Source organism: Condylostylus longicornis, unplaced genomic scaffold, assembly GCF_029603195.1.
Source record: "Condylostylus longicornis isolate FDR11 unplaced genomic scaffold, ASM2960319v2 ptg000026l, whole genome shotgun sequence".
In the NCBI taxonomy this organism is placed as follows: Eukaryota; Metazoa; Arthropoda; class Insecta; order Diptera; family Dolichopodidae; genus Condylostylus; species Condylostylus longicornis.
This window is the reverse complement of record NW_026577995.1, coordinates 174832-201023: the sequence shown is the minus strand read 5'-3', so window position 1 is coordinate 201023 and position 26192 is coordinate 174832. Positions and strand designations below refer to the sequence as shown.

The 26192-nt window shown below is 27.1% G+C and overlaps 5 protein-coding genes across 7 annotated transcripts in view; 1 reads left to right on the top strand and 4 right to left on the bottom strand.

Annotated features, from left to right (window-relative positions):
• Nucleotides 1–3320, top strand: part of LOC129607051 (myosin-I heavy chain) — a 106013-nt gene extending 102693 nt beyond the window's left edge. For both annotated transcript variants that reach the window (XM_055517748.1, XM_055517747.1), the window contains 5 exons: nt 53–1309; nt 1381–1713; nt 1781–2194; nt 2285–2488; nt 2568–3320. In XM_055517748.1, the coding sequence (XP_055373723.1) occupies nt 53–1309; nt 1381–1713; nt 1781–2194; nt 2285–2488; nt 2568–2879 (2520 nt within the window). In that variant the 3' untranslated portion in view covers nt 2880–3320. The remainder of the gene's footprint in view (nt 1–52; nt 1310–1380; nt 1714–1780; nt 2195–2284; nt 2489–2567) is intronic.
• Nucleotides 3321–6665: 3345 nt separating this feature from the next.
• LOC129607026 (major facilitator superfamily domain-containing protein 6-like) lies at nt 6666–9727 on the bottom strand. The gene is made up of 4 exons (XM_055517716.1): nt 9600–9727; nt 7494–8455; nt 6958–7434; nt 6666–6875 (listed from the first exon to the last, which is right to left on the bottom strand). The coding sequence occupies exons 1-4, from the start codon at nt 9676–9678 to the stop codon at nt 6666–6668; spliced, it is 1728 nt and encodes a 575-aa protein (XP_055373691.1). The 5' UTR covers nt 9679–9727.
• A 2218-nt stretch (nt 9728–11945) lies between these two features.
• LOC129607025 (major facilitator superfamily domain-containing protein 6-like) lies at nt 11946–13862 on the bottom strand. Its single transcript, XM_055517715.1, has 4 exons — nt 13816–13862; nt 12760–13721; nt 12218–12694; nt 11946–12158 (listed from the first exon to the last, which is right to left on the bottom strand). Exons 2-4 carry the CDS (start codon nt 13549–13551, stop codon nt 11946–11948), a joined length of 1482 nt encoding a protein of 493 aa, XP_055373690.1. The 5' UTR covers nt 13552–13721; nt 13816–13862.
• A 1474-nt stretch (nt 13863–15336) lies between these two features.
• LOC129607157 (major facilitator superfamily domain-containing protein 6-like) lies at nt 15337–17064 on the bottom strand. Of its 2 annotated transcripts, XM_055517912.1 has the most exons (4): nt 16548–16573; nt 16231–16469; nt 15684–16160; nt 15337–15619 (listed from the first exon to the last, which is right to left on the bottom strand). In XM_055517912.1, exons 2-4 carry the CDS (start codon nt 16447–16449, stop codon nt 15386–15388), a joined length of 930 nt encoding a protein of 309 aa, XP_055373887.1. In that variant the 5' UTR covers nt 16450–16469; nt 16548–16573; the 3' UTR covers nt 15337–15385. The 2 variants fall into 2 exon arrangements, with proteins under 2 accessions (XP_055373887.1, XP_055373886.1); XM_055517911.1 differs by having other exon boundaries at nt 16231–17064.
• A 4200-nt stretch (nt 17065–21264) lies between these two features.
• On the bottom strand, nt 21265–24783 carry LOC129607024 (major facilitator superfamily domain-containing protein 6-like). The gene is made up of 4 exons (XM_055517714.1): nt 24646–24783; nt 22298–23247; nt 21511–21987; nt 21265–21441 (listed from the first exon to the last, which is right to left on the bottom strand). The coding sequence occupies exons 1-4, from the start codon at nt 24719–24721 to the stop codon at nt 21265–21267; spliced, it is 1680 nt and encodes a 559-aa protein (XP_055373689.1). The 5' UTR covers nt 24722–24783.
• Between the last annotated feature and the right edge of the window lie 1409 nt (nt 24784–26192).

Genomic DNA, 26192 nt, shown 5'->3' with positions numbered 1-26192 from the left:
TGAAATAAACATATGAACATTTTCAATTTTTTTAATTTATGAAATGTTTTAGTGTGACGACTTTCCAGTTAGTGAAAAAGTGGCTTTGCAATTGTCAGGTTTACAGGCTCAGGTTGCTTTAGGTGATCCATCAAATCAACCTAAACCAGAATATTATACTGACGTAAATAACTATTTGCCCGAAAGAATTTCAAAAACGCGAGAAGAACAATTCTGGGTTCCAATATTAGCTCAAGCTCATCGTCAGTATGGAGCTGGTCGATCTGAACTAACAGCTAAAGTTCTATATCTTAGCTGTGTTATGCAATATCCTTTGTATGGAACAACAATGTTTCCTGTTATTTACCGAGGTTATTGGAGCTATGGAAATAATTTAATTTTAGGTGTTAATTGTGAAGGAATAATGTTAATCAAAACTGAAGATAAATTTGTTTTATATGAATTTCGTTATTTTGATATTGAATCAATAATGTTAGATCCAAGTGATAGTTTCATTACCATTACATTAAATCGTCAAACGAGCACAAATCAAACAACAGTTGATCAACAAAGATGTTTTGTTTTTGAAACACCACAAAAGAATGAAATTGGCTCATTAATTGTATCTTATTATCCACCACTATCAAATTGGATAACAGAAAGTGAAGTTCCTCCCAAAAAATCTAAAGGAATTACGAATGAAGACCGTGTCAGATTACACCATAATGTTGTTGTTTGCAGACGTCATTTAGTTGATGCAGAAATCCTTCGCAAACCTCAGGATGCAACTGGTGGATTCTTGCGAAATACCCTGCGAAGACTTTCAAAACATCGCCTTGAAAAATTAAGAGCTGAACATGGTACCGCAGTTCAGGATCATGGTGAAACTTATAAAGGCTTTATGCATGCATATTGGGCTTTTAGTCGTCAACCTTTACCACAGAGCTTAAGTAAATTGCCAGATCAAGAAGAGCAAGCAATGTTACAAGTATTCCAAGCAATATTAACATATGCAGGTCTTGGACAAAGTGGTGAAGCTGTTCAACGTGCTGAGGATGAACATATTACCCTTATTCAATCTATAATGGACAGATGCATGCGGAAAGAATCCCTTCTCAATGAACTATATTTACAACTAATTAAACAAACTACTGATCATCCTGATCCTAATTCTCGTGTTAATTTAAGACATTGGGCACTATTATCACTTGCTTGCAGTGTTATATTGCCACCACTTAAGGTTGTTCGAAAATATTTAATAGGGCATTTAAAAAGATGTGCAAGCGATTACATAACCGAAGAAGGAAAATATGCAAGATTCGCTGAAAGGGTAAAATTTTTTAAATATTAAATATAGGTTTTTAAATATATTTATTGATATGTCTATTTCTTATATTTTAGTGCTTTTTTAAAACGCAAGGTACTCGACGAAGACAATGGCCGCCCAGTCGCGAAGAAATTGTTTGCACTATTAATCGTCGGCCAATATATGCTCGCTTTCATTTTATGGATGGACAATATCATTCAGTTGAGTTCCATCCGAGCTCCACAGCTCGAGAAGTCATGGAACTGGTTAAAAAGAAAATTGGTTTGCAAGAAAATGCTCAAGGTTATGCCATTTATGAAGTTTTAGGAACATCAGAAAGAAGTTTAATGCCAGACGAAAAAGTTGCAGATGTAATGTCAAAATGGGAAAAATATAGAAATGCTGCAGCACAAGCACAACAAAATCAAGTAAACATTTTGACAAAATACATGGTTTTTTCTTAAAACTTTACAATAATATCTTCTCTGTATTTAGCAATCACCGGCTATGCAAGCATGTCGAAGGCAACATCACAATTTCTTATTTAAGAAGCACTTATTCTTTGATCACTATATGAATTTAGAGGATCCAGTTGAAAAAGAATTACTTTATCATCAAGTATTACACGGTTTACGTAGTGAACGGTTCCCAATTACTGAAATGGAAGCTATAATGTTAACAGCTTTACAAGGACAATTAGAAATAGGCGATTGTTCAGAAGTTTTAATAGATTACAGAACGATTGCAAGTCATTGTTTGCCACCAAGATTTGTACCAAATATACCTCATGAGGCAGTTGCCATGCATCATCAAAGTTTAAGAGGAATGACACCAGCCGAAGCCAAAAAGTCTTTCTTAAATCTAATACAAAGTTGGCCCTTACATAAAGCCACAATATTTGATGTAATGGTAAGAAAATCTACCATCAATAGCAATTTTTTTTTTTTTTGAAAAACAATGAAAAATTAAAATTAATTAAACTTTTTTTGTTTGATTCAGCAATCGTTTACATCAAACTGGCCTCGAGTTTTATGGCTTGCTGTAGATCAAAATGGTATTCATCTTTTAGAACATCGATCAAGAAATACACTTTGTACATATGAATATTCATCGATATTATCTTATTCACCAAATATGAATTGTTTAATGATTATAACTGGAACAGATAAAAAACAATCAAAAGTCATATTAACAACTTCACAAGTAAGTGAAACCTTTGAATTTATTTTTTTATATTTGATAATCTTTATAATTAATTGAATTTTTCTTTTTGATATTGTAGGCCTTCCAAATAGCGAATTTAATACGAGAATATTCACAAGTTATTTCAGCTGCAGCAGAAGAGGCTAACAAAGATAGAAGTCCTCAGCCACCACCGGTTCCTGAACATGCTAATATAATTAATAATCAAACAAAACTCCAATTGATACAACAACATCAATTGCATCAACAACAATTTCAACAACAACAAATAGCAATACTTCAACAACAGCAAGTACCACACAATAATATGGTTGATATACGAAAAGGCCCTAGACCAACATCAGTTATTAGGACATCAGGAGTGACTTTAGTTGCTCCACAACCTAGCTAATATTCCATTTTTGGTAAATGGAGCCGTCAAAAACTATAAATATGTCATTCAATCTCCATTTGCTAACAATGTTAAAACAATATTTAAATAATTAAATTAAATTTACATAATAAATATGTATATGCATATAGTATATGTAAATGTATGTATGTAATATGTATGTATAGATATATGTTTTATATGATGTGAAAAGAATACACATAAATAATGTTATATAAATAATATGTGCATATATGTGTACATACATTTATACTTGCATGTCATACATTATATTTAATGTTTTTGTTTTAAAACAAATAGATAAATAAATTTTTTTTTTTTTTGACTGATTAAAAATACAAAATGATTAAATAAATATTATTAAAAAGAGAAATAATAATAATTGAAATATTTAATAGAATTAACCAAAAATGTTGTATGCAATCAAAATGCTCTCAAAATAAAATAAATTAAAATTTAAAATTTATTAATAATGAAAATTTCCTTAAAAAGTGAAGAAGAAGGTCTCAATATTATTACAAAACCAAAAAAAAAAAAAAAACGGATAAGATTTTCCATTAAGTTATTGAATTTTTAAAAACTAGAAATATTTTTGATATTATTTTGTGAAAAGTTTAACTATAAAAATATAAAACACAATGGAATTTGTATAACTTATAAGAAAAAATTAAAAAACATTAAAATAAAATTATTCCATAATTAAGAAGTTAAATTTCTTGATAGTTCAATAATGTTGTTAGACAAAATTGGTAAATAATATCTAAAAGTAACATATATAAAACAAAATATCATAATCAAAATTGTATATTATGTGTATGCATACAACTTAAAAATTCAAAATAATATTATATATTTCTATACTTGTACATATTAAAACATAATATTTTTGTTTTAATTTATAAAAAATGTTCATTTTGCTTATATTCTAACTACATAATCGTGTTTTTAAATGCAATTTAGTAAATATTAAATTCATTCAATAAAAACACAATGCAGATACTATATTATTCAGGATGTTTCCCAGTATGTCAAAGATTTGATGATTATGTCAATCACGTCATTTGCTTGATTTTGCAAATGAAAATCATCTGCAATTAAGCAATTTTCGTAATTAACTTTTTAAAATTTATAAAGCGTCAGTTCTATACCCTTGATATTACTGGGAAATGGCCTCGATTTAGTACCGAACCTCTATGTCGTATATAACTAAATATATATATACGCATTTTTTAATTTGAAAATCTATATCATTTTACAATTTTTATAATATATTTATTTGAAAATTATCAATTAAGAATTTATTTTCTTTGTTTCCTTATTATTCCTGCCATTATATATTTTCTTAAATTCTAGTGTTTATATTGTGTTTTACTTACTTAGTTTAATATTTGTTTATCTACTATGTCTTAACAATTTAATATAATCAATTATATTCTCTTAGACGCATCATATAAAATGATATGGGATATTATTCATAAGTATTACGATTTTGAATTATATTTTATTACATTAAAGGCATAATCGATTATGCCACACAACAGCATCTTATAGTCACCAATTAGTAATTAAAAGTACTCGTATATGCTAAAAAATCTTTTACAGACCAACTTTCGTATACAAATTTTGCATACAACCAGTCGACAACAACCGCATTAGCAACATATTATTTTTAAAATTTGAATATTTCTAGAACTAAATTTTTCAACAAATAAAATTATTCATCAGTCTCAAAATTTTCCATTCTGCACAAAAGAACAAAATCAACAGATAAAACCTTTTTATTACAAAAATACTAAAAAAATTTTAGCAACATGAACGGCAATTGACATTATTAATAGTGTGACATTTGTTATTTTTGAATTATCGATTACACCACAAAATATATAGACATTTGTTGACAATATTAAAAATTACAATGCTTTTGTTAACTGCAATATCGATTTAGAAGCAAAATAATTCAACATGCATTTTGCATTATCGATTACAGCTTAAGTAATGTGTCTTGGAGATAATATGGATGAATATTTACATTATCAAATTATTTTATAATAGTTATACAATTTAAATATATTTAAAATAAAAAATTAAAATTAATTCTTATATTTAATAAAATTTTTTTTTTTAAAACAAAAAATGGACGCAATAACAGAAAAAATCTAATTTGTAAAGAAAGCTATTAATGCGAATACAATAATATAAAATAATTTAATGCCACATAAAATAACATACTAGAACAAAAATTTTGTTTTTCAAATTTATTAAAATTTAGCTGAAAAATATTAAATAGGAAATTTTTGATATAAATAAATTTGTAATAATATTTGAACTTCAATTTGTAAATTTTATTATATAAAAAAATTAAAATAAAAATAAACTGATGATAATGGCACAATATATTCAACCTATTAATTAATAATAATTAATTATTATAAATTAATTAATTAACAAAAAATAAAAAATCAGTTTCAAGGCGCTACTTATATTTATACTAAGTTATTAAATTTTAATATAAAACAATAGAAATAAAAAATTATAATTTATTGTATAAAAAAAAATTTTATTTATATGGGATATTTTATGTACTAAAAAACAAACGTATATTTATAATTATATAATTAAGAAATGAAATTTTTTTTACTTTAAATAAAATCTTTTTTTTTGTAAATGACTTGTGAATATTTTTTTAAAACTTACCTACATATTTTAAGTGTGCAATTTGAAAAATAAGAAATAACAATATTTTGTATTTTCAATTTTTGTAACTTAAAGAGACTTTTTGTTTGTTTGTTTGTTTATTTTTTTTTTGTGTTTATAATAATAAGTGTTTATATAATATTATACAAACTTTAAGATTTTGTTTTTATAATTGAAATACATATACATATGTACATAATATGTACAATTATTTAAAAAAAAAAATGATATTTGAATGTACCATAAATAAAATTGAGACAGATTAAATTTAAATATTTTATTGCTTAAAACAAAAGTGTTATATTTCTTATAAATTCCGAGTGGAAGAAATTCACAAAATATAATAGAATTAAATATTTACAAAATTGGAGCTTTCTTTCTAAAATTAAATAAGTTTACCATTAACAAAATACATAAACAAAGCTCAGGTTCTTCTGAAAACGCAAAATTTTTTTCATTGTAATTGACAATACTGCAAAAAGTTATCGTTTTTTTTTTGCAGTAGTAAAAAATGTTTGCAGATGTTTAGCTGACTTATTGTCGAAAATGCAGTTCTAATACTAATTTCAAATTGTCATCATTGAATTAAGTATTTGAAGAAATAAAAATTTAAAAATTTTTAATAATAAAAATTGTCATTCTCCATCTTGTTTGATAATTAAACTGTCGCATAGTTAGAGAATTAAAAATGTTGCTTAAAATTTCTGAAATGTCTTACTTGCAATTGTAGTTTTCCAAGAAGTTGCTATTGCAATTCCACATTTTTAAAAGCACTGCTTTACAGTTTGAGTAGTTTTTATTAAACATATACACACTGCAATCTAGTACTAAGTGAGAACTGCATTTTAAGATAGAATCGATAGTTTATTGTTCATATATTTCAAGGCGATATTTCATTGTTCATAGTTTAAAAGATAAATTTTGAAAGCAATTAAAGGAATTTTCCAAGAGATTGGATTTCAATTTGTGTTCATATTCACTTGTTACTGGGCTGCAACTTTATATTATCTCATTAAATTCATACTCAAATTCAATTAAATAAATTTCATTTTTATTAACTTTCAAAAATTAAATATTATTAACAAAATCATTTTATGGTTTAATGACTTCATTCGATGGTTTTTTATTTTTTTCATACCAATTAAAAATCATATGTACCAAAATATGAATTGCCAATGCAGAAGCTGATGTTATACCAAAAATCAAAAATGCATAATGTCCTCCAAAGATATTAAAGAGAGTTCCAGCGGCAAAGTTACCTAATGAAATTCCAACTCCTTCAAAAAGTGCTCCAACAAATCCCTTATAATAAATTGTTATAATTGATTTTTTAGCACATAGACGCAAGACATAATCTATATTTAATATATACTTATATAAATACCTGTAAGGTTGCCTCTGTTCCAGGTGGTGCTATAATATTTACATATGTTGTCATGGTTGCATATAATAAACCATAAGTTAAACCATTAAGTGCCTCTATTGGTAATACCCACCAGGGATTTAAAAGTGCAGAATAATAAAAAAATCGAATTGTAAATGCTGCAAATGTTATGTGCATACAATTAATTGATCCAATCTTTTTTATAATATAACCAGCAAAAAAGAAAAATGGAATTTCTCCAATAAGACACTGGAAAAGCAAATCAATTCCTTCCAAAGTTTTAATATAATTGCTACCACAATCATTTTGTCCTATTTGATCTGATAATTCTTCCAAATGCCAAAATACAAAATTCCAAATAACAGCTGAAAAAAAACCAGCAAGACAACACCAACAGAAAAATGTAAAAATTTTAGCTGATTTAAAAAGTTTTCCAACATCCTTTAAAATACTTTTTGATTTTACTGGTTGAGTGTACTAAAAAATATTTACAAAACTATAATGAAAAACTAATATTTCTTAAATACTAATATTACCTCCAATTTCAGAGAACACAGCATATTCATCAATATTATAACCAAACAGAAAAAATATACAATTGTATAATCTTTAAATACTGAATTACCAGAAATACCATCAATTATTGTTCCAATTAAAACTGCGGCAACACCCCATCCCACAGCATCCCACATTCTTTGCCTTCCATACAAATGACTATCCTCACCTAGTAAATCAAAACAAATTGTATCAGCCATACTAATTACAACTGAATTTGACGAGTAACCAATTAAAAGTAATCCACAAAATAACCAAAATTGATATTGTTTTAAAATTTCATCATCTGACATTGTACCCTTATTTGCTAATGTACCCTTTAAGAAATCATCTTCACATGTTGCTTCACAATTTATTTCATAAAATTTTGCAAACAGAGCAGCATCAGAATAAAATGTCGTCATACTATTATTTAAAACTAATGTATTCTTGAATTCTTTCATAATTATGCAACTAGAATCTTTTTCTATTGTTTCCATATCTAAATAAATTTCATGTTTAAATGGTTTAAATTTTGAATGGCAATTAATATCATCATCACTATATTGACATATTTTATCTTTCATCCAAATTTCTGGTTTACAATATAAATTACATTTAAATATTTTTATTTTGTATTGTTCAATTCTTTCCTTTAAACAATTATCCCAAATTGGTTCCTTTGGACAAAAATATAATTCTGTACTATTTTCATTACTATTTACTGTTACTTGATTTGTAAAGGACGGAATGAAATATACACAAAAGAATGTTAACGCTGTTATTCCTTGCATCAAAATAAAAATGAATTTATGAATTTTAAAGTGATCAGATAACCAGCCAAAAACTGGCTTTGCTATGGTTGCAACTAAATAAAGAGCAGTTAAAAGTACACCAACGATAGTAGATGAAAATCCTTTTTGTCTTGCAATTATTGATAAATTTGCAATTATAGGCCCAGTTGCTTGAAATAAAGAGAAAAAAGAAATGGTGTTTAAATTAAATTTGTGATTCATACTAGAAATAGTATAAAGTGAATGATTTACGGTATTGTGTTATACCGTAAAATGCTCTTTGTAATATTTTTAATTCATTAAATTATATTGAGCCTTATTTAAGTGCTTACCCTATTGATCAATTAATAATTTAGAGCTTGACTAGAACAAATCTTAGTATGCGTTTTTAAATTTATTGAATTATGTGTAACTTTTAATTGATTTTACTTAGAAAATTTCAATGAATTTTGAATTTACGTTATATGAGACTTGTTTCTGTTATAAAGTTAAAAATAATAAGCAGAGTCGCCCTCCAAATAATGAAAAATTATATTAATTTCTTTCGTAAGAATGAGTTATTGAAAATGGGATTACTTCTTAAACTAAATGAGGAATAAATTTTCTTGAAGGCAATTAATTATATTTTATTCTTGAATATTATAGGCCTTTTCATAAACGCTGTATATTGCGATATATAGTGAAAACTGCGTTATATTTCTATTCATAAACAAATGTTTCTACTCAAGTTTATTCACAAACATTGCTAACCTATCATAAAAATATTTATAATATCATGGCTAACGCAGTTAAATCAACTGCACGACCTTTGTTTTAATAGTTTGGTTTTATATTTTTAAAATGCCTGAGTCTGATCCAATTGAAAGTCAATTAAGATAAGAAAATATAACTTCAATAAAATTTTCTTAATTTTTATTTTTCTAGATGAAATTGAAATTTCCACTATTTGACGCAAAATAATTAATTTTTTTTGTTAAAGACATTTTTTGTTCATGAACACAACGCTGCAAATTCTAAGTAGCAAAAAAAGTTTTTTTTCTACAACTGTCAACAATAAATTGCGTATGTATCACATTATTGTTTTACAGTATTGCGTTTTTGAAAATGCCTTATTTAATTATAAATTTAACTGAATATAATTTCAAAATAAATACAAAAAAATTAAACATCTTATATCCTCAAAACTTAAAGTAACATATGTATGTATGTATGTGTGTATAAAAATGTATACATTAATTTATTTATAATTAATCCTTTGACAATTAAAATCCACAAACTGTCCCTCAAAATTAAAATATGAAAAAATTTTTTTACCTAAATTATACAAGAAATAGTGGGCCTTCATAGGCAATAATTTTGTATTAATTTTTGCAAAAATATCAAATTTCAACATTTTATTTGATTTTCTTTCACTTATTTTTTTTTCTTGAATCTAATTCCTACCGTCGTTTTTTAACTACTGATGATATGCGTTAAAATCTTTTTTAAAATCCCTTAAAAATTTTTTTATCTATTTTCTTAGTTAAGTGCGATAAATAGAAAAATCTTAATATAATGTTAATTGTTGTTTATTTTAAAAATTATGTATAGGAATTCAGTACGAGGGGAAGTTAAATAAAAAAAGAAAGAAATGAAAATAAAAAAAATAAATAGTAAAAAGTACTTATAAATATTTATTAAAGTGTACTTTAATAAATATTTTCATTGAATAGTAAACAATGATATATTGTACTACAGAAGCTACGCACTAGATTTCCAAAATATTTACAATGTTTCAATGAAAATTTCGATCTGACATTATATTATTAAGCTTTATTGTTTCAAAAAGTAATATACAAACATGTATCGAAAGCCTATATAATTTTTTTTTACATAGTAGGCCACCAGTTCACATTGCCAAATTAACGTCAGTTTAATAAAAGATATTTTAAATATTAATTATGCAAAAAACATCCATGCATTTATTCGAACTGGTGCAATTGTACTTAGTTTTGAGCACTCGTGAGTCGTGAGTACTTGGAACAAATGGAACGCGAATAATATTAAATACTGTTACCCAATACCTTTCAGTTAATTCTCGTACTTTTCTTACAACTTTGTCAAATATTAAATGTACATAAGTATTGTATGTATAAGCATATACAAATATATGTAGAGTAATGAAATAAAATAATAACAGAAAGTAAATGATTATATGCAAATTTAAATTTAGTTTATGAAATTTATCTTAATATAAGTGTGTAGCTTAAAACTTTAAAATAAAAAAATATTGAAGTTTAAATAAACAATAATAAAATCAAATCACAATTATAAATCTAATTAAAAGATAAACATGTAAAATATATTTCAATAAGTATGTAAGCATAAAAAATTATACATACATACATACATACATAAAATAATATTGGAAATTTCATTAAGCAATCGTCTATACCAATACAATAAGACCTAATCTATAGGAATAGAAATTTGAAATTTTACTCTCATTACGTGAAATTTTTTGAACATACTTACATATATATTTTCATTTTATTTACTCCATAATAATTACGCTTACCATATTAGATCAGTGGTAGAGAACCAAATTGTAAGCGGGCAAATCAGTTTAAGTTGAGTCGACACAACGCCATGAATGATATATTTAGACCACCTCTCCAGCCTGAGTGCTTCAAATACTGACTAAGACCTTGAATTATTAAAACAACGTGTATTTGTTTAATTAATAAGTATTGTGCCTATTATACGTATACACTTATAATATTAAGATTCCTTATATGTATTTATATTCGTTAAGTCCGTAGCACATCGAAAAAACTGAAATTTAGGAAATCTCTGCCTAGATTTCGCAAGCTGTCGAACAGGAGCATAGGTGGGGGGGGGGGTGTCACTCCATTTCCTACTCCTTTTCATTGAAACAGCTTCGTCAGAAATGTTTTAATAAGAAACTAGAATAAATACATAAACTTACAGGGAAATTTATTTATGCGGTGATATTCTGAAAAAATACTGTTACTTCTCTTAAATTATGTAAATTAATCCATTTTCTGAATCCATTATTATATCAGATTCCTAGAGAGTATAAATGTGTATACATGAGCACATACATACATGTGTACAATAATAATGTTGAAATTGTGATGTTAAATGTATATATGTATATGGTGATATTTTGGGCATATTTTAAACGGTGATTTAACGTAGATGTAGATTACAACATCCTCCTCCGTATTAAGTTACGTTGTTTTACAAAGGGAACCCAAAATCTTATAATAATTCGAAAATTTAATTGTGAATAAGCGGAAAGGATTATGAAATGAATATATTTTCACAATTACATACAATAAAATGCCACGCCATTTGAATTTCGAAATTCCAACTTTCTAAATTTAATTCCTCCTACAATTAGACCTTTTCAAATGTTGAAATAATTAATTGTTTATATTAAATAAATAATTTAATTTAAATAATTTTATTTGATCAATGAGGTACATAATGATTGTTTTAATTCGTGCTGTAATCCTAAAACTAGGCAATATTTATTATAATATTATGTAAATGACGCACTTGAATATCTTTTACTTTTTCTAAAGTTTAAACTATAAGAAATAATTTCCAATTAAAAAATATAACATGAAAACAAAATTGAAATTTTATTAATTTTTATCCAACTGGTATTTCATCTGACACTTTATTTTTATCTTTGTTAAATGTCCTTAAAAGTATATGTATGATTACGTGACTTAATAAAGCAATGACTGCTACAATTCCGAAAACAATAAAGGTATTTTTTCCACCAATAACACTTAAAAGCGTTCCAGCTCCAAAATTTCCTAACGACAGTCCAACTCCTTCATAAAGAATGCCAACTAAACCCTACAATATATTGGAACTTTTATTATAATTCATCTAAACACATATTTAACATTTTAAACCTGTAATGTAGCTTCTGTTCCAGGTAGAGCAATTATATTAGCATAGGAAGACATTGTAGCAGAAAACAAACCATAAGTTATTCCATTAAGCACTTCTACCGGTAATACCCACCACGGATTTGTCATCAAAGAATAATAAAACATTCGAATAGCAAAAGCTGCTAATACTAGATGCATACAATTAATATGACCAATTTTTTTAAAAATATATCCAGAAAAAAAGAAGAATAGAATTTCACCAATACAGGTTTGAACAAAGATATCTAGTCCCTCTAATGTTTTAACATAATTTTCAACACATTCCTTTTGTCCAATTTCATCTGTCAACTCCTCTAAATACCAAAATAAAAAGTTTAGAATAATTGCTTCAAAAAACCCGCTAAAACAACACCAACAGAAAAATGTCGAAATACTTGGAGATTTAAATAGTTTTCCAACATCTGACAAAATATTTTTTGATTTCTCATTCTGTGAACTCTAACAAAAATAAAAAGCAAAATCATATTATTATAAAACCTATTCAAAATTTTGCTAAACCTTACTTGTAGTTTTATGCAACAAACCATATCAAGACTGATTGTTACTAAACATAGAAAATAAAGAACTGTATAGCTTTTGAAAACTGATGTTCCAGAAGTTTTATCAATTATTACTCCAACTAAAAGTGAGACCACACCTGAACCAATTGCATCCCACATTCTTTGCTTTCCAAACTGTTCAACATCGTCGCCCAACAATTCGAAACATATTGTGTCACCCATACTATTGACCACAGAAATTGCTGAAAATCCAAATAAAAGTAATACACAAAATAACCAAAATTCCATTTTCTGAACAACTTCCTTATCGGCTATAGCACCTCTGTTTGCTAAAGTACTTTTTATAAATTCGTCTTCACATACTATTTCACAATTAATCTCAATTGGTTTATCATATATTTGAAAATTTTTTGCTATTTCTAATGAGTCATTAATTTTGTAATACTTGGGATGCTCTTTAATATGTAAACAACTGGAATCAATACTTAAAGTTGCCAAATCTAATTGCATATCATATTCAAAAGAATCAGAATTGGAAGCACACTTTATTTTCTCATTATTTTCTGTACAAAAAACGGTTTTCATCCAAGTTTCGATTTTACAATTTAGATGACATGTGATAATTTTTGAACTATATTCCTCAATCCGTTTACTCAAACAATTGTCCCAAATTGGCTCGTTTGGGCAAAAATATATTTCGGTGGTATTGTTATAATTTTGTATGAGTAAAACTTCAGTCGAAATTGGTGGGATGAAAAAGATGCCGAAAAGTGCTATTGCTGTTACACCTTGCATAAGTATAAAAATAAGTTTATGTATTTTATAACGATCACCTAACCAACCAAAAATTGGTTTGGAGATTGTTGCCAGTAAAAGTAATACTGTTAAAATAATTCCAACAACAGTCGATGAGAATCCTTTCTGCCGAGCAATAATTGGTATATTATTCGTGATAGGGCCAATTCCTTAAAAAATAAAAAATTTTATAAAAATTGATTTCATATTTTTGTAAAGTACTTTTGTAATTTATGCTTGAAAGTGCTATAAAACTAAGCTTACATTACAGTTATATTTTCAATTACTAATAATGGAACTTCATAATTTAGTATAAAAAGTGCTCATGGACTGGAGCCCAACTTCGAGCCTATTTCTTTGAAATTTTTAAATGAGAACTAGAAGGTAAACTCTGCGGAAGAAAAATATGAAAAACTGTTAAGTCTTTCATGTAAAACTTCTTTGTTACTATCATGCCAAGAAGTAACAAAGTCATGAAAACAAGATATAATAGGTTGAAAATAGCATCCCAAGCACTCGTAAATATCACGGAAAAAATTAAGAACAAAGATGAAGTATTGGTAGTTTACAATATGTAAAAACTATTACGTTTGATACGCTTGATCTTACAAATGATGCAATTGTTGTTGCACAGGTCATTTAACCGAGGGGCCTAAGGTTCAAACCCTGATCACCTCACTGTCATAATTTTACTTAATATTGTATAATATGTAATATTATAGAAATCAAATGTTAATATAAAATTAATTGCTCATATACCCATAATATTCGATATTGCATACCAACAAAAATAAACAATAAATGTTGATAACTTTCAATGGTGAATATAAAAAAAAAACTAAGGCAATTATTTTGTACAGGGTTTCCCAAGCCTTCGGGAACTGCTGTCCAACTCCCTTGGAAATATCTCCAGCTTTATACTTTGGGAGGGGACATTATAGGTAGAAGCGTGAGGAGGCTACAATAAGTCAGAAATGACTGCGGTGGCTCGGCTAAGTCCTCCTGCCCCACTAGGTTTCTTTATAAATTTACAATCTGCAGGGTAGGTTGGTCTCCGTCTAGTTAATTTAGTGATTTGTGAAACTGATGCTTGTGTCTAAAGTCAAGTGGAAGGGCCTAATATGCTCCCAAGATGAGAAAATAACAAAAAACGGTCTTCGGAAGGCATTTTTTTTAATAAAAACAATAAATGACACTCTTTAGCTTTTGTTATTTTTCTAGTACCGTTTTCACAATTCAGAAAACATTAAATTTTTCTGTATAATTTTAAGATAAAAAAGTTGAACCATTTACGTTTTTCTATCAAAAATATGCGCTTGTCTATTAATGATAAATATCAATGACATCACGCTCTGCTTTCATTCAAAGTCAAGACCCTTAAGAAAACATTTTTGAAGATCATGCATTGGAAATTTTATGCACTTAGTGGACGCTTATAGATAAATAATCTTAATTGAAGGTAAATTATGTAACCAAAAAGCTATTTTCGGAATTACACATTTCTTTATAAATATAATTCGGCTTTTTGTCGAATCCAACTTGGTTAAAAAATATTTTGCGTATCTAATAAGCTTATTTACCGTAGCGTAATACAAAGTTGTGTAATTTTTATTATTAAATAGGTTTATTGAAGGTTCAACAATTCCAAAAATGCAAAAAACATTAATTTTGAGCTAGAAAATTTGCATATGGGTGTTATCACTTGTCACTTATTGCGTTGAAACCTACAAGGAAACATTTGTTATATTGGAAAATAAGGCACATTTTTATTTATCAATAAATATTAAAAAAAATATAATAAAAAAAATTTCGAAGTTCTTATGATCCTGATATTTCACTTTTCCTGATGGATGTTTCCTTCTGTTATTTCGTCTTGATCACATTTCTTATTTTTTTTCTCAAAAGCGTTTAAAAGTTTATGTATTATTAAGTGGCATATTAAAGCAGTAACTGCTACAGTTCCAAAAACAATGAAAGTATGTTTTCCACCAATAACATTTAAAAGTATTCCAGATAAAGAATTTCCTAACGCAAATCCAACTCCTTCAAAAAGAACTCCAACTAAACCCTGGGATATATCAAACATTTTATTAAAATAATATGCAGCTATATGTAAATTTAATATTTGGAACCTGTAATGTAGCTTCTGTTCCGGGTAGAGCAATTATATTAGCATATGAAGACATTGTAGTCCAACACAAACCAAATGTTACTCCATTAAGTACTTCTACCGGTAATACCCACCACGGATTTGTCATCAAAGAATAATAAAACATTCGAATAGCAAAAGCTGCTAATACTAGATGCATACAATTAATATGACCAATTTTTTTTAAAATATATCCAGAGAAAAAGAAGAATGGAATTTCACCAATGCAAGTTTGAACAAAAATATCTAATCCTTCCAATATTTTTATATAACTTTCAACACATTCCTGTTGCCCAATTTCATCTGCTAATTCCTCTAAATACCAAAATAAAAAATAAAATATTATTGTCATAAGAAACCCGCAAACACAGCACCAACAGAAAAATGCTAAAATTTTTATTGACTTAAATAACTTCCCAACATCTGACAAAATATTTTTCGATTTTTTATTATGGGAACACTAAAACAAAAACATTTTGTAATTTCTTACTATAAAATTTAATTTTTTCATATTTTTTTTTAAATCTTACTTGTAGTTTTATACAACAAAGCATATCAAGACTGATTGTTACTAAACATAGAAAATAAAGAACTGTATAGCTTTTGAAAACTGATGTTCCAGAAGTTTTATCAATTATTACTCCAACTAAAAGTGAGACCACACCTGAACCAATTGCATCCCACATTCTTTGCTTTCCAAACTGTTCAACATCGTCGCCCAACAATTCGAAACATATTGTGTCACCCATACTATTGACCACAGAAATTGCTGAAAATCCAAATAAAAGTAATACACAAAATAACCAAAATTCCATTTTCTGAACAACTTCCTTATCGGCTATAGCACCTCTGTTTGCTAAAGTACTTTTTATAAATTCGTCTTCACATACTATTTCACAATTAATCTCAATTGGTTTATCATATATTTGAAAATTTTTTGCTATTTCTAATGAGTCATTAATTTTGTAATACTTGGGATGCTCTTTAATATGTAAACAACTGGAATCAATACTTAAAGTTGCCAAATCTAATTGCATATCATATTCAAAAGAATCAGAATTGGAAGCACACTTTATTTTCTCATTATTTTCTGTACAAAAAACGGTTTTCATCCAAGTTTCGATTTTACAATTTAGATGACATGTGATAATTTTTGAATTATATTCCTCAATCCGTTTACTCAAACAATTGTCCCAAATTGGCTCGTTTGGGCAAAAATATATTTCGGTGGTATTGTTATAATTATGTATGAGTAAAACTTCAGTCGAAATTGGTGGGATGAAAAAGATGCCGAAAAGTGCTATTGCTGTTACACCTTGCATAAGTATAAAAATAAGTTTATGTATTTTATAACGATCACCTAACCAACCAAAAATTGGTTTGGAGATTGTTGCCAGTAAAAGTAATACTGTTAAAATAATTCCAACAACAGTCGATGAGAACCCTTTCTGCCGAGCAATAATTGGCAAGTTCGTCGTTAGTGGGCCCATACCTTTGAAAAAAAAGAAACAAAAATTTCATAAATTTTTTTTTTATATTTTTCTACAGCAAAAAGTGAAACATATCCGAAATAATATAAACTAATTAATATTTTCGTTTCAATATCATAGACATTTTCCAATAATAAAATATAATTTGAAAAAAAAAAGTGATTTTGTTTTAAAACAGCTAATCAGAATTTGTCTACACAAATATTTTAACCTCAAAGTAAAATTTTCTTAACTTGTCAAAAAATTAAAAAAATCGCACTTACCATGGCAACGGACTATTTGACAGTGACACTATAAAATTTGAGCTTTAAGGCCAGAAAAACACACCACATTAATTTGCACTTTCAAATTCCATCTGTTTAGGGTAGATTTACCAACTGAATTATACTTTCACTGAATCGCGAGTATATAATCGCAAATTAAAAAATTTTAGTAAAATGTGCGATAGATGAAAAAACCAAAAAACAAAAAAGATAGGTAAATTGAAAAACGAGAACAGAGAAACTTAGAGCATAAATTTTTTTTTGTCAATTCTTTGGGTTAGGTTTGAATTTCTGTGTGATTTTTAGCACTTTTCCAAAAATTTTTTGAAAAAAAGTGCTTATTAGTTTCACTCTATCCGTCCGTCCGTCCGTGGACACTTTTTTTGTTTACAAAACTTCTAAACCCTTAAAGATAGAAAGCTGAAATTTAATACGTACATACATCTTTATTAGAAACTTATTTTCGTAGAACAAAACTTTTACCTATCTCCACCTCCCTAGAAGTTGCACCCCCCAAAACCCTAAAACTGGCCGTTTTTAAATAGTGGTCGCAATGAAACCATAAGCATTTTTGAAATTTTGCAAATGCAGAAAGGCAGCCGCTTGCTTCCCCTAGCGCAGTATATTATAGTTAAACTTTAGAAAAACAATATGGCTGTTCAAATTTACTGTTATCTAAAGTGCTTTTTTTCCAAATTTTTGATGTCGTTTTTCTTCTAGACCCCAGCCTGTAAAAGCTTGAAATTTTAAGAGCTTTTAGACATTTACAAATAGTTCATTTCGTTAGAAGAAGTTTTTTTTCCATCACCATCCTCTCTCAAGTTATCGCCTCTTGAAATTTGTAAAATTTGAATTTTTGAAACGGTAACGGTAAATTCCATGACATTAAAAAATATAATTATTTTTCTTAACTCACACAATTAAACCTTAAAATCGAGCATTATGTTAACACCACTTTATATTAATTTTTGCTTTATTTCGAAGACTGCATATATGCATCATCCTAAATATATGCAATCCTAGAAATAGTTTTGTATATGAATGAAAATAATTTTAATAGTGTGATACGAATACATAGACTGCGCATTTAAAAGCAGAATTTTCACTTGTCGAAGGGAAAAGTACTACAATACAAACTATTGGTTTGACCCATCTTTAAACTTAAAGCAACAGAAAACTTAAAGCAAAAGTCATTTAACAGTTTCAGAACTAAAATTATAGAATAATAAAACGAATAAAAAATTTTTTCCGGCCTGTGAGGCTCTTCTTTAAGCAATTTAATATGAATACATTTCCGTATGTTCAACAAACATTTATGCGTATGGATCCACATATAGTTATAAGTTACAAGTGCCCGCACGAAAGTATGTTAGAAGTGCATTAATAATTTGCATCCCGTTTATACTGCTGAGAAACAGTCGAAAATAGGCATGCGCATATATTTTTTCTCAGCATCGAATTTGGAGTTGATTTATTTTGAGCCATGTCTGTCCTAGCGACTGCTTAAAAATTAATTGAGCTAAATAAAACTGATTTTCACAAATGATATATGATGGTAAATAACAGATCCCATTTTTATTGAATTAAATTGGAGGCAGTGCTTTGGGTACCTGCTATAAGGCTTCAAAAGTTATTTTATAATTTTTTAAAAATTGTCAAAGTTGTATTTTATTTAAAACTGTTATGTATAATACTCGTAATTAAAGCCGTTGAAAATACTTGACTCTTTGTACTAACTGCTATACAACTTCAAAAATTATTTGATCATATATCAGAAAATATGTACTAACTATTACAGTTATACAGTACTAAGATTTGCACAAATGAATATGGTAATATGATCATTATTTTCGGTAAAAGTCATTGCCATTGTATAAGTTTTATACAAAAAAACAACAACCAAAATATTGTATAAAGCACTGTGCTAATCTTTCATTCGTACAACTATCACAGAGTTGAACGGTTTCAATTCTATTTCCACTCTCTTTTTGCTACTAAAATAAATAGTATACTTTTAAGTATACTATTATTTGTTAACATATGAAATCGAATACACTAATTGATCTTATTTATGCGTATTTATTTGTTCTTACAAACACATTTTATAACTAAGTATACGAATTTGAATTAAATATTGTTTGTATAACAATATTAGATATTACGAAATGTTAGCAATTTAAAATTTTTTCAACTAATTATTAATTTTAAGTTTGTTATATAATAATTTTAGAAATTGTTAGTAGTTAAGTAAACACAATATTAATGATAATTATTAAAACGGAATAAGATTAAAGAAACAATATTAATCGATTCTATGTTGTAATAGATGACTTATCAGCGCTAAAATTAAAATAAAACAAAAATCATATTATTTTTAAATTTAAAACTTACCTATATTAAATAAAAAATAATGCAATTTTATAGGTAATAATTTTGTATTAATTGATGGAAATAATTTTTTAATCATCTTTTAAATTTTTATTTAATAATACCGTATAACAATTATGTTAATAAAATCTTAAACAATTAAAACCTACTGCTTACTGTCAAATGTAAACTACGAATAACAATAAAAATAGATTAAAAGATTTATCAAAGATCTCTTATCATATTTTCTCTGAGAAAAAATTGAATTCTCAAATTATTGTCTCAAAATTTGACTACAAAAATGAGTGTAGTACAATTTTTTTTTAGTAAAAATGTTTATTCTTCTTCATTTTACACTTATGTACATAATTAATCAAATAAAAACATTTTCTATAATTTTTTGTTTTTAGATCAAATAAGATACCAGTATAATGTACGTTGTGTATAAATTATTTTAATTAATCAGTATTCTAAAGAATTGTTTTCCTAAATAAACACCGAATAAATAATAATATGAAAATTTTTTAACAGACTGTACGGCAATTGGTCAACATAATTCAAATGTTTTTATCACCAATATTCTGTTAGACTCGTCACCTGAGGCGATATTAGTCAGGATATTAAGAAAATTTTTAAATTTCAAATTTTATTTTTCATTTATCTAACAGTCAATCAAATGATGCGTCTAAAAGAAACTGGTAGTACATTCAATGCATGTTTCCTAATAGACCTGATATCTAAGTTTATTGAAATTTTCAATTATGTATAAAACAAGAAGCTTCAGCATGTATGAATTGTTGACGCACATGCAAAACCATTAAAATTTTTTATAGTCATTCAAATACTTAAGAAGGTTAGTGTACCAAAAAGTTTTTAGTAAATATTGTTTATTTTTTTAATTGATTTCAATTGAATTGTTCTCATCATGAATTCAATATCAAAAATTTAATTGCTTAATAGTGTCTATTAATAATTTGGTAACGATAATTGGCGCGAAATATTTAATATTAGTCATTTAGTGCAATACTTTTTAGTTCAAAGCTTGTTTTTTTGGTAAAATGACTGTATAATTGTGTGCTGGATTTGAATTTTATCTTATTTTAGAATTTACTATTGTTAAGTTTTTTAATTATATAAGAAAATAATAATAATATTAGTGCAATAATTTTTATATTGGATACCGGATTAATTCAGAGAAAAATATTAAGTGCTATTCTTCATTTTTTCAATGGAATTATTCCATTAAAAAACACTAAATTGAATGTTGCCAATGAATAAATTTTAAAAGATTTGTATATCATTTATTGAACATACACATAAATATAAATATTATATTGTTATATAAATTTGAATGTTATTGCTTTAAAATTAAATAATTACTTAACAATAACAATTCAAAAAAAAAAACAAGTGACAAATATATAACCATAAAATTTAAATTAATTTAATAAAATTTACTTTTAAAGATTACGTGAACTAAAACATGAATTATTAATGTACTTAAACCTAAAATTCCAAAAATCATAAAGGCAATGTTTCCAGTAAAAAATTCAAATAAATATCCTGCTACAAAAGTACCAGTTGAGACTCCAACCCCTTGGAAAAGTGCACCAACTAATCCCTATAAAAATTATATTTAATTGTTTTTCAAATTAATCAATTCATTTTTTTTTATTTAAAATTTGTTTACTTGTATTGTAGCTTCCATACCAGGTAAAGCTATATAATTAGCATAGGATGCCATCGTTGCCAATAATAAACCATAAGTTATTCCATTTAATAATTCAATTGGTAACACCCACCATGGATTTAATAAAAGTGAATAATAGAAAAATCTAGCTATAAATGCTCCAAAAATTATATGCATACAATTAACATGTCCAAATTTTTTTAGAAGATATCCAGACCAAAAGAATACTGGTATTTCACCAATACAAGTTTGCGTGAACATAGACAAACCTTCTATTGTTTTAATATAATTTCCGCCACATTCATTTTGTGTGATTTCGTCTGATAATTCCTCTAAATGCCAAAACAGAAAATTTCCAATGGCTGCTGAAAAAATTCCAGCAAAACAACACCAACAAAAATATGTAACTACTTTTATTGATTCGAACAGCTTTCCAACATCTTTTATAATATTTTTTACTTTTTTAGATTGAGTAAACTAGAAAATTAAAAATTGAATTAAAATATATGGGGCGTTATTACTTAAAATCAAAAAAATCAAAAAGAGACAATCCTTTTTTTTAAAACCTTTGAAGCAAAAAAACGCGTAACTATTATAAAATAGAGAATGATCATTATGGGAAAGATATGTCCCAAAATTTTTAAATGTTATTTTGCAAGAAATTAGAAAAAAGCGGTCTTTGTATTGTAAGATAGAAAGCTTCATTAAATTATATCCACGAGAAAAACAATGACGCACTCCCCACTCCACGCACCACACAACGAAAATAATTGTTTTATGAACTTACATTTAGTCTGATTGATGATATCATGTTCAGAGAAATCGATACTAAACACAAAAAATACACAATTGTGTAATTTTTAAACAGAGATTGCCCGGAAACTACATCAATTATAATACCAGTGACAACTGAAGAAATTCCTGATCCAACTGAGTCAAACATCTTTTGTCTTCCATATAAATGACTATCCTCTCCTAGCAAATCGAAACAAATCGTGTCAGCCATACTAACTACTACAGAAGCAGCAGAATAACCAAGTAAATATAATCCGGAAAAGATCCAGAATTCATACTTCAGAGTGATTTCATCATCTGGTAGAGTTCCTCTATTTACCAAAGAACTTTTCAAAAAATTATCTTCACAATTTATTTCACAGTTCACATCGTAAGTTTTAGCATACAATGGTGCTTCTTCAAAATACCCAAAAGCATTTAAGTTTGAAATATTTTTAAATTCTCTCATAACTAAACAAGTTGCATTCTTTTCAATTGTTCTCATATCAATAAAAATTCCATATTGAAAAGTTTTCATATTCAAAATGCACTCATCATTCTTATAATCACAAAAATTTTTTTCCATCCATGTTTCAGGCTTACAACTCAATTGACATTTGAAAATTGTCGACTCATAATTTTGAATTCTTTCATCAAAACAATTATCCCATACTGGATTTCTTGGACAAAAAATTATTTCTGTATTATTAGCATCACTTTTTACTGTTACATTACTTGAAAATGATGGCACAAAATAAATTAAAAAAAATGATAATGCGGTTATTCCTTGCATGGTTATAAAAATAGATTTGTGTAGTTTAAAACGATCAGCTAACCAACCAAAAGCAGGACGTGATATCATTCCTATTAAATTGAGCGTAGTTAATAAAAATCCGACAACACCCGACGAAAGTCCTTGTTGCCTTGCTATAATAGCCATGTTTGCAAAAATCGCTCCCGTCCCTTAGAAAAAATAATTCTTTTTGTATTATTGTAAAATTAATTTATTCTAAGTAAAATTTTGTATTCTTATATACACATAAATAAACATATACATAAAACACATATGTAAAATAATTAAGTTGTCGTGGATTTCCTCCACAGACATCTTTATTCTCATTATTATTATAGTACATTATAGGAGTCTATGATTTCCTACATAAATTTATACATTAAATACATGTAGTTGTAAATTATATATATTATGTAGGCAATTCACGGCTACGTTATAAGAATTTTCATTTATATTTTTTGAAAAACAAACAGTTTTAAAATAAAAATTTGATGTGGTCAGCACATAACCGAAAATGCCTTTTAAAAACTTCTTTCCAATTTTAAGAAATGTTAGTAAACTTTTAGTTATCATACCTAGAAAAATATAATTTTCCTCTTGTCAGAGTCTCGCTTTGTGTCATCTGAGTTCCCTGAAAAGTTCGTCAATTAGTTTCGGTAGTAAGTAGAACTCAAATATTATATTCCATCAATTAGTTCCATACATATAAAGAAAAATTTAAAATCGACTCCTTGTTTGGTTCTCAAGCCCTGATTTTTCCAAGAAATGTATAAGTTGATTGTTTTAACACCCTGAATTTAAAATATAAATGTCGAGGAAATTGAGGTACGCGTCAAATGTAAAATCGGCCCTCAAAAATTTCTCGAGATCTGATGCATCCTTAAAGTAAATCAATTCGTAACATAACCAAAAGAAATTTAAAAATAAAATTTAACAAAATCGGTTTAGCAGAACTTGAGTTACACGCGTGCACACACACACTTAAATAGATCCAAATTAGAAATTTGGTGCAATCACATAACCTCTCTTAATGAATGCAATGCGGTAGGTAAAAAGTAGAAAGTCTAAGTGATAACATTTAAATATCAAATATTTAACAATGACAATCAAACAATTGTACTAAAACACCTTTCTTTCACAATAGAACAAATTTGTTCTTGTCGTAGAGATGAATATTATAGCTCAGCTCATATTAACAAATTCATAACGTTTAAAAAATGCTGAAACGTAAAGTCATAGGCAATTTGTACATCAAATTACTGCTAGAATAAACAGCACTTGAGCTTATTATAAGGTCATGGATAAATCCTATTAGTCAAGAAGCGCAATTGCTATATAAACTGTTATATTAACAATAAATTCGTTAGGTTTGTCACCTACCTAGTAAAACTCAATGACGTCAAAAACTGGTTCATGGTTATTTACAATAATCATGCACCAGCCCTATGCTCCCGCTAGGAATAAATTAAGATAAAAAAAAAGATTGTTATATTATTCTGTTATATTATTCATAAATATTTCAAACACAATTATTTTTTTAATTTACAATAGATTTGTTCGTAACTTACCCAAATGAAATAAAAAATAATGCATTTTCATTGGCAAAAGCCTATTATTTATTGAAGAAAATAAATTGTTCGGCATTATTTTGTTTTGTAAATTTAAATAATTTTAACAGAACAAGTAAATTTAAAACTATTTTCTAGTTTAATATTCCAACTACTGAAATCATCATATAAATTAAATAAACCGTATTATATAAAACCGCTCTTAACTTGTGTTACAGAGATAATACGTATATATTATGTAGATAACAAGGAAGTCTCATAATTTTTAAATTTAAACTTTGAATGAAATAATCTCTAAGATGAGAGCAGATATAAAATGAGCAACAGTTTTTAAAGATTCTAAAATAATGAGTAAAACAAAAAAACCCTTAAATCTTAGCACACTTTTTTAATTGTTGTTAATTATTTACACACAAACATATTGTCTATTCATTTTTATTATAACAGATATAATTATGTATATCAGGTACTTAATTTTTAGTTATACTATGTTATTTGATATACTAACAAATGTGTTTCTTTCTCATTCATAATATTTAATTAATATTTACTTAGTTAATCATAATTTTAGATTGTGGTATGTATTTGGTGTAGATTACAGCTTTATTAAAGTGGTTTTGAATAGGATGAGCATAGTGCGTAATCTTCGGATATTAATTGATTATATCGATTGGATTTTGGAACTCATATACATAAATATAATTACTGGTCTGGTGGGCGAATTCTAAGCAAAAGAATTTGTTGAACCGTAGTTTATCCATCACCTTGTGTAGGAGGGCATAGTGGCTCCTTCTGTAGGGTTTAGCTTCTTCTAGAAATTATATATGTGTTGAGCCGTATGATCTGACGCTATCATGATACTGACTGTGGCAAGAAAGATCCACGTTAGTAGGATATTGCGTTATCCAGTGTTGGTCTGTATGTGGACGCTTGTTGCTTATTAAACTGGCAGTTGTTCATTCGCGACTTTATAATGAAAATTAGTTAATTACGCTCTTTCGACGAAATGTTTAATGATTGATCTAAGCAATAGTTGCCTGTTATTATTGTATATTACGCCGATCTTACACACGTTATTTTAGAATAATACTTAAGTATAACAAAATCTGGTGAACGGTACATGATAGTATTGTTGTACAGTTTATTTATATTGGTACGAACGTAGGTTCGAAGGGTATTATTAATTTGCATACGCTTTGTAACTTTAAAAATTAATGGTCATAAGAGTGTGCTTTTGATCAGCCTCGAATTCTGTCCCTGCGTCCGAACGATAACTCAAAAACTAATTAAGCTAAGCTCACCAAAATTTCATTGCCTAAACCTTATTTAAATAGGATGTAATCGAAGAAGTGGTTCGGATAGCTGACCCAAAATTATTTGACATTATCTAGGAAATTATAGAACCTACACCATTGAAGTTTCAAATTGCTTGAGTCAAAACCAGTTCAAATTTTTTGAGTCATGGTGGAAGCTGCCATACATTTTCGAAAGTCATTTTATCGTTTATTATGGAGACTATGGAATTTCAGGACTGAAATTTTTCAAAA

Coding starts and splice junctions, on each gene's coding strand:
- LOC129607026 (XM_055517716.1), bottom strand. CDS start 9,678: ATGTTGAAATTTGATATTTTTGCAAAAATTAATACAAAATTATTGCCT. Junction 7,435..7,493: donor TGTGTTCTCTGAAATTGGAG/GTAATATTAGTA, acceptor AATATTTTTTAG/TACACTCAACCAGTAAAATC. Junction 6,876..6,957: donor GAACAGAGGCAACCTTACAG/GTATTTATATAA, acceptor ATTTATTATAAG/GGATTTGTTGGAGCACTTTT.
- LOC129607025 (XM_055517715.1), bottom strand. CDS start 13,551: ATGCAAGGTGTAACAGCAATAGCACTTTTCGGCATCTTTTTCATCCCA. Junction 12,695..12,759: donor TTTGTTGCATAAAACTACAA/GTAAGGTTTAGC, acceptor TATTTTTGTTAG/AGTTCACAGAATGAGAAATC. Junction 12,159..12,217: donor GAACAGAAGCTACATTACAG/GTTTAAAATGTT, acceptor AATATATTGTAG/GGTTTAGTTGGCATTCTTTA.
- LOC129607157 (XM_055517911.1), bottom strand. CDS start 17,022: ATGCAAGGTGTAACAGCAATAGCACTTTTCGGCATCTTTTTCATCCCA. Junction 16,161..16,230: donor TTTGTTGTATAAAACTACAA/GTAAGATTTAAA, acceptor TTTTTGTTTTAG/TGTTCCCATAATAAAAAATC. Junction 15,620..15,683: donor GAACAGAAGCTACATTACAG/GTTCCAAATATT, acceptor GATATATCCCAG/GGTTTAGTTGGAGTTCTTTT.
- LOC129607024 (XM_055517714.1), bottom strand. CDS start 24,721: ATGCCGAACAATTTATTTTCTTCAATAAATAATAGGCTTTTGCCAATG. Junction 23,248..24,645: donor TTATTTTTTATTTCATTTGG/GTAAGTTACGAA, acceptor ATTTTTTCTAAG/GGACGGGAGCGATTTTTGCA. Junction 21,442..21,510: donor GTATGGAAGCTACAATACAA/GTAAACAAATTT, acceptor TAATTTTTATAG/GGATTAGTTGGTGCACTTTT.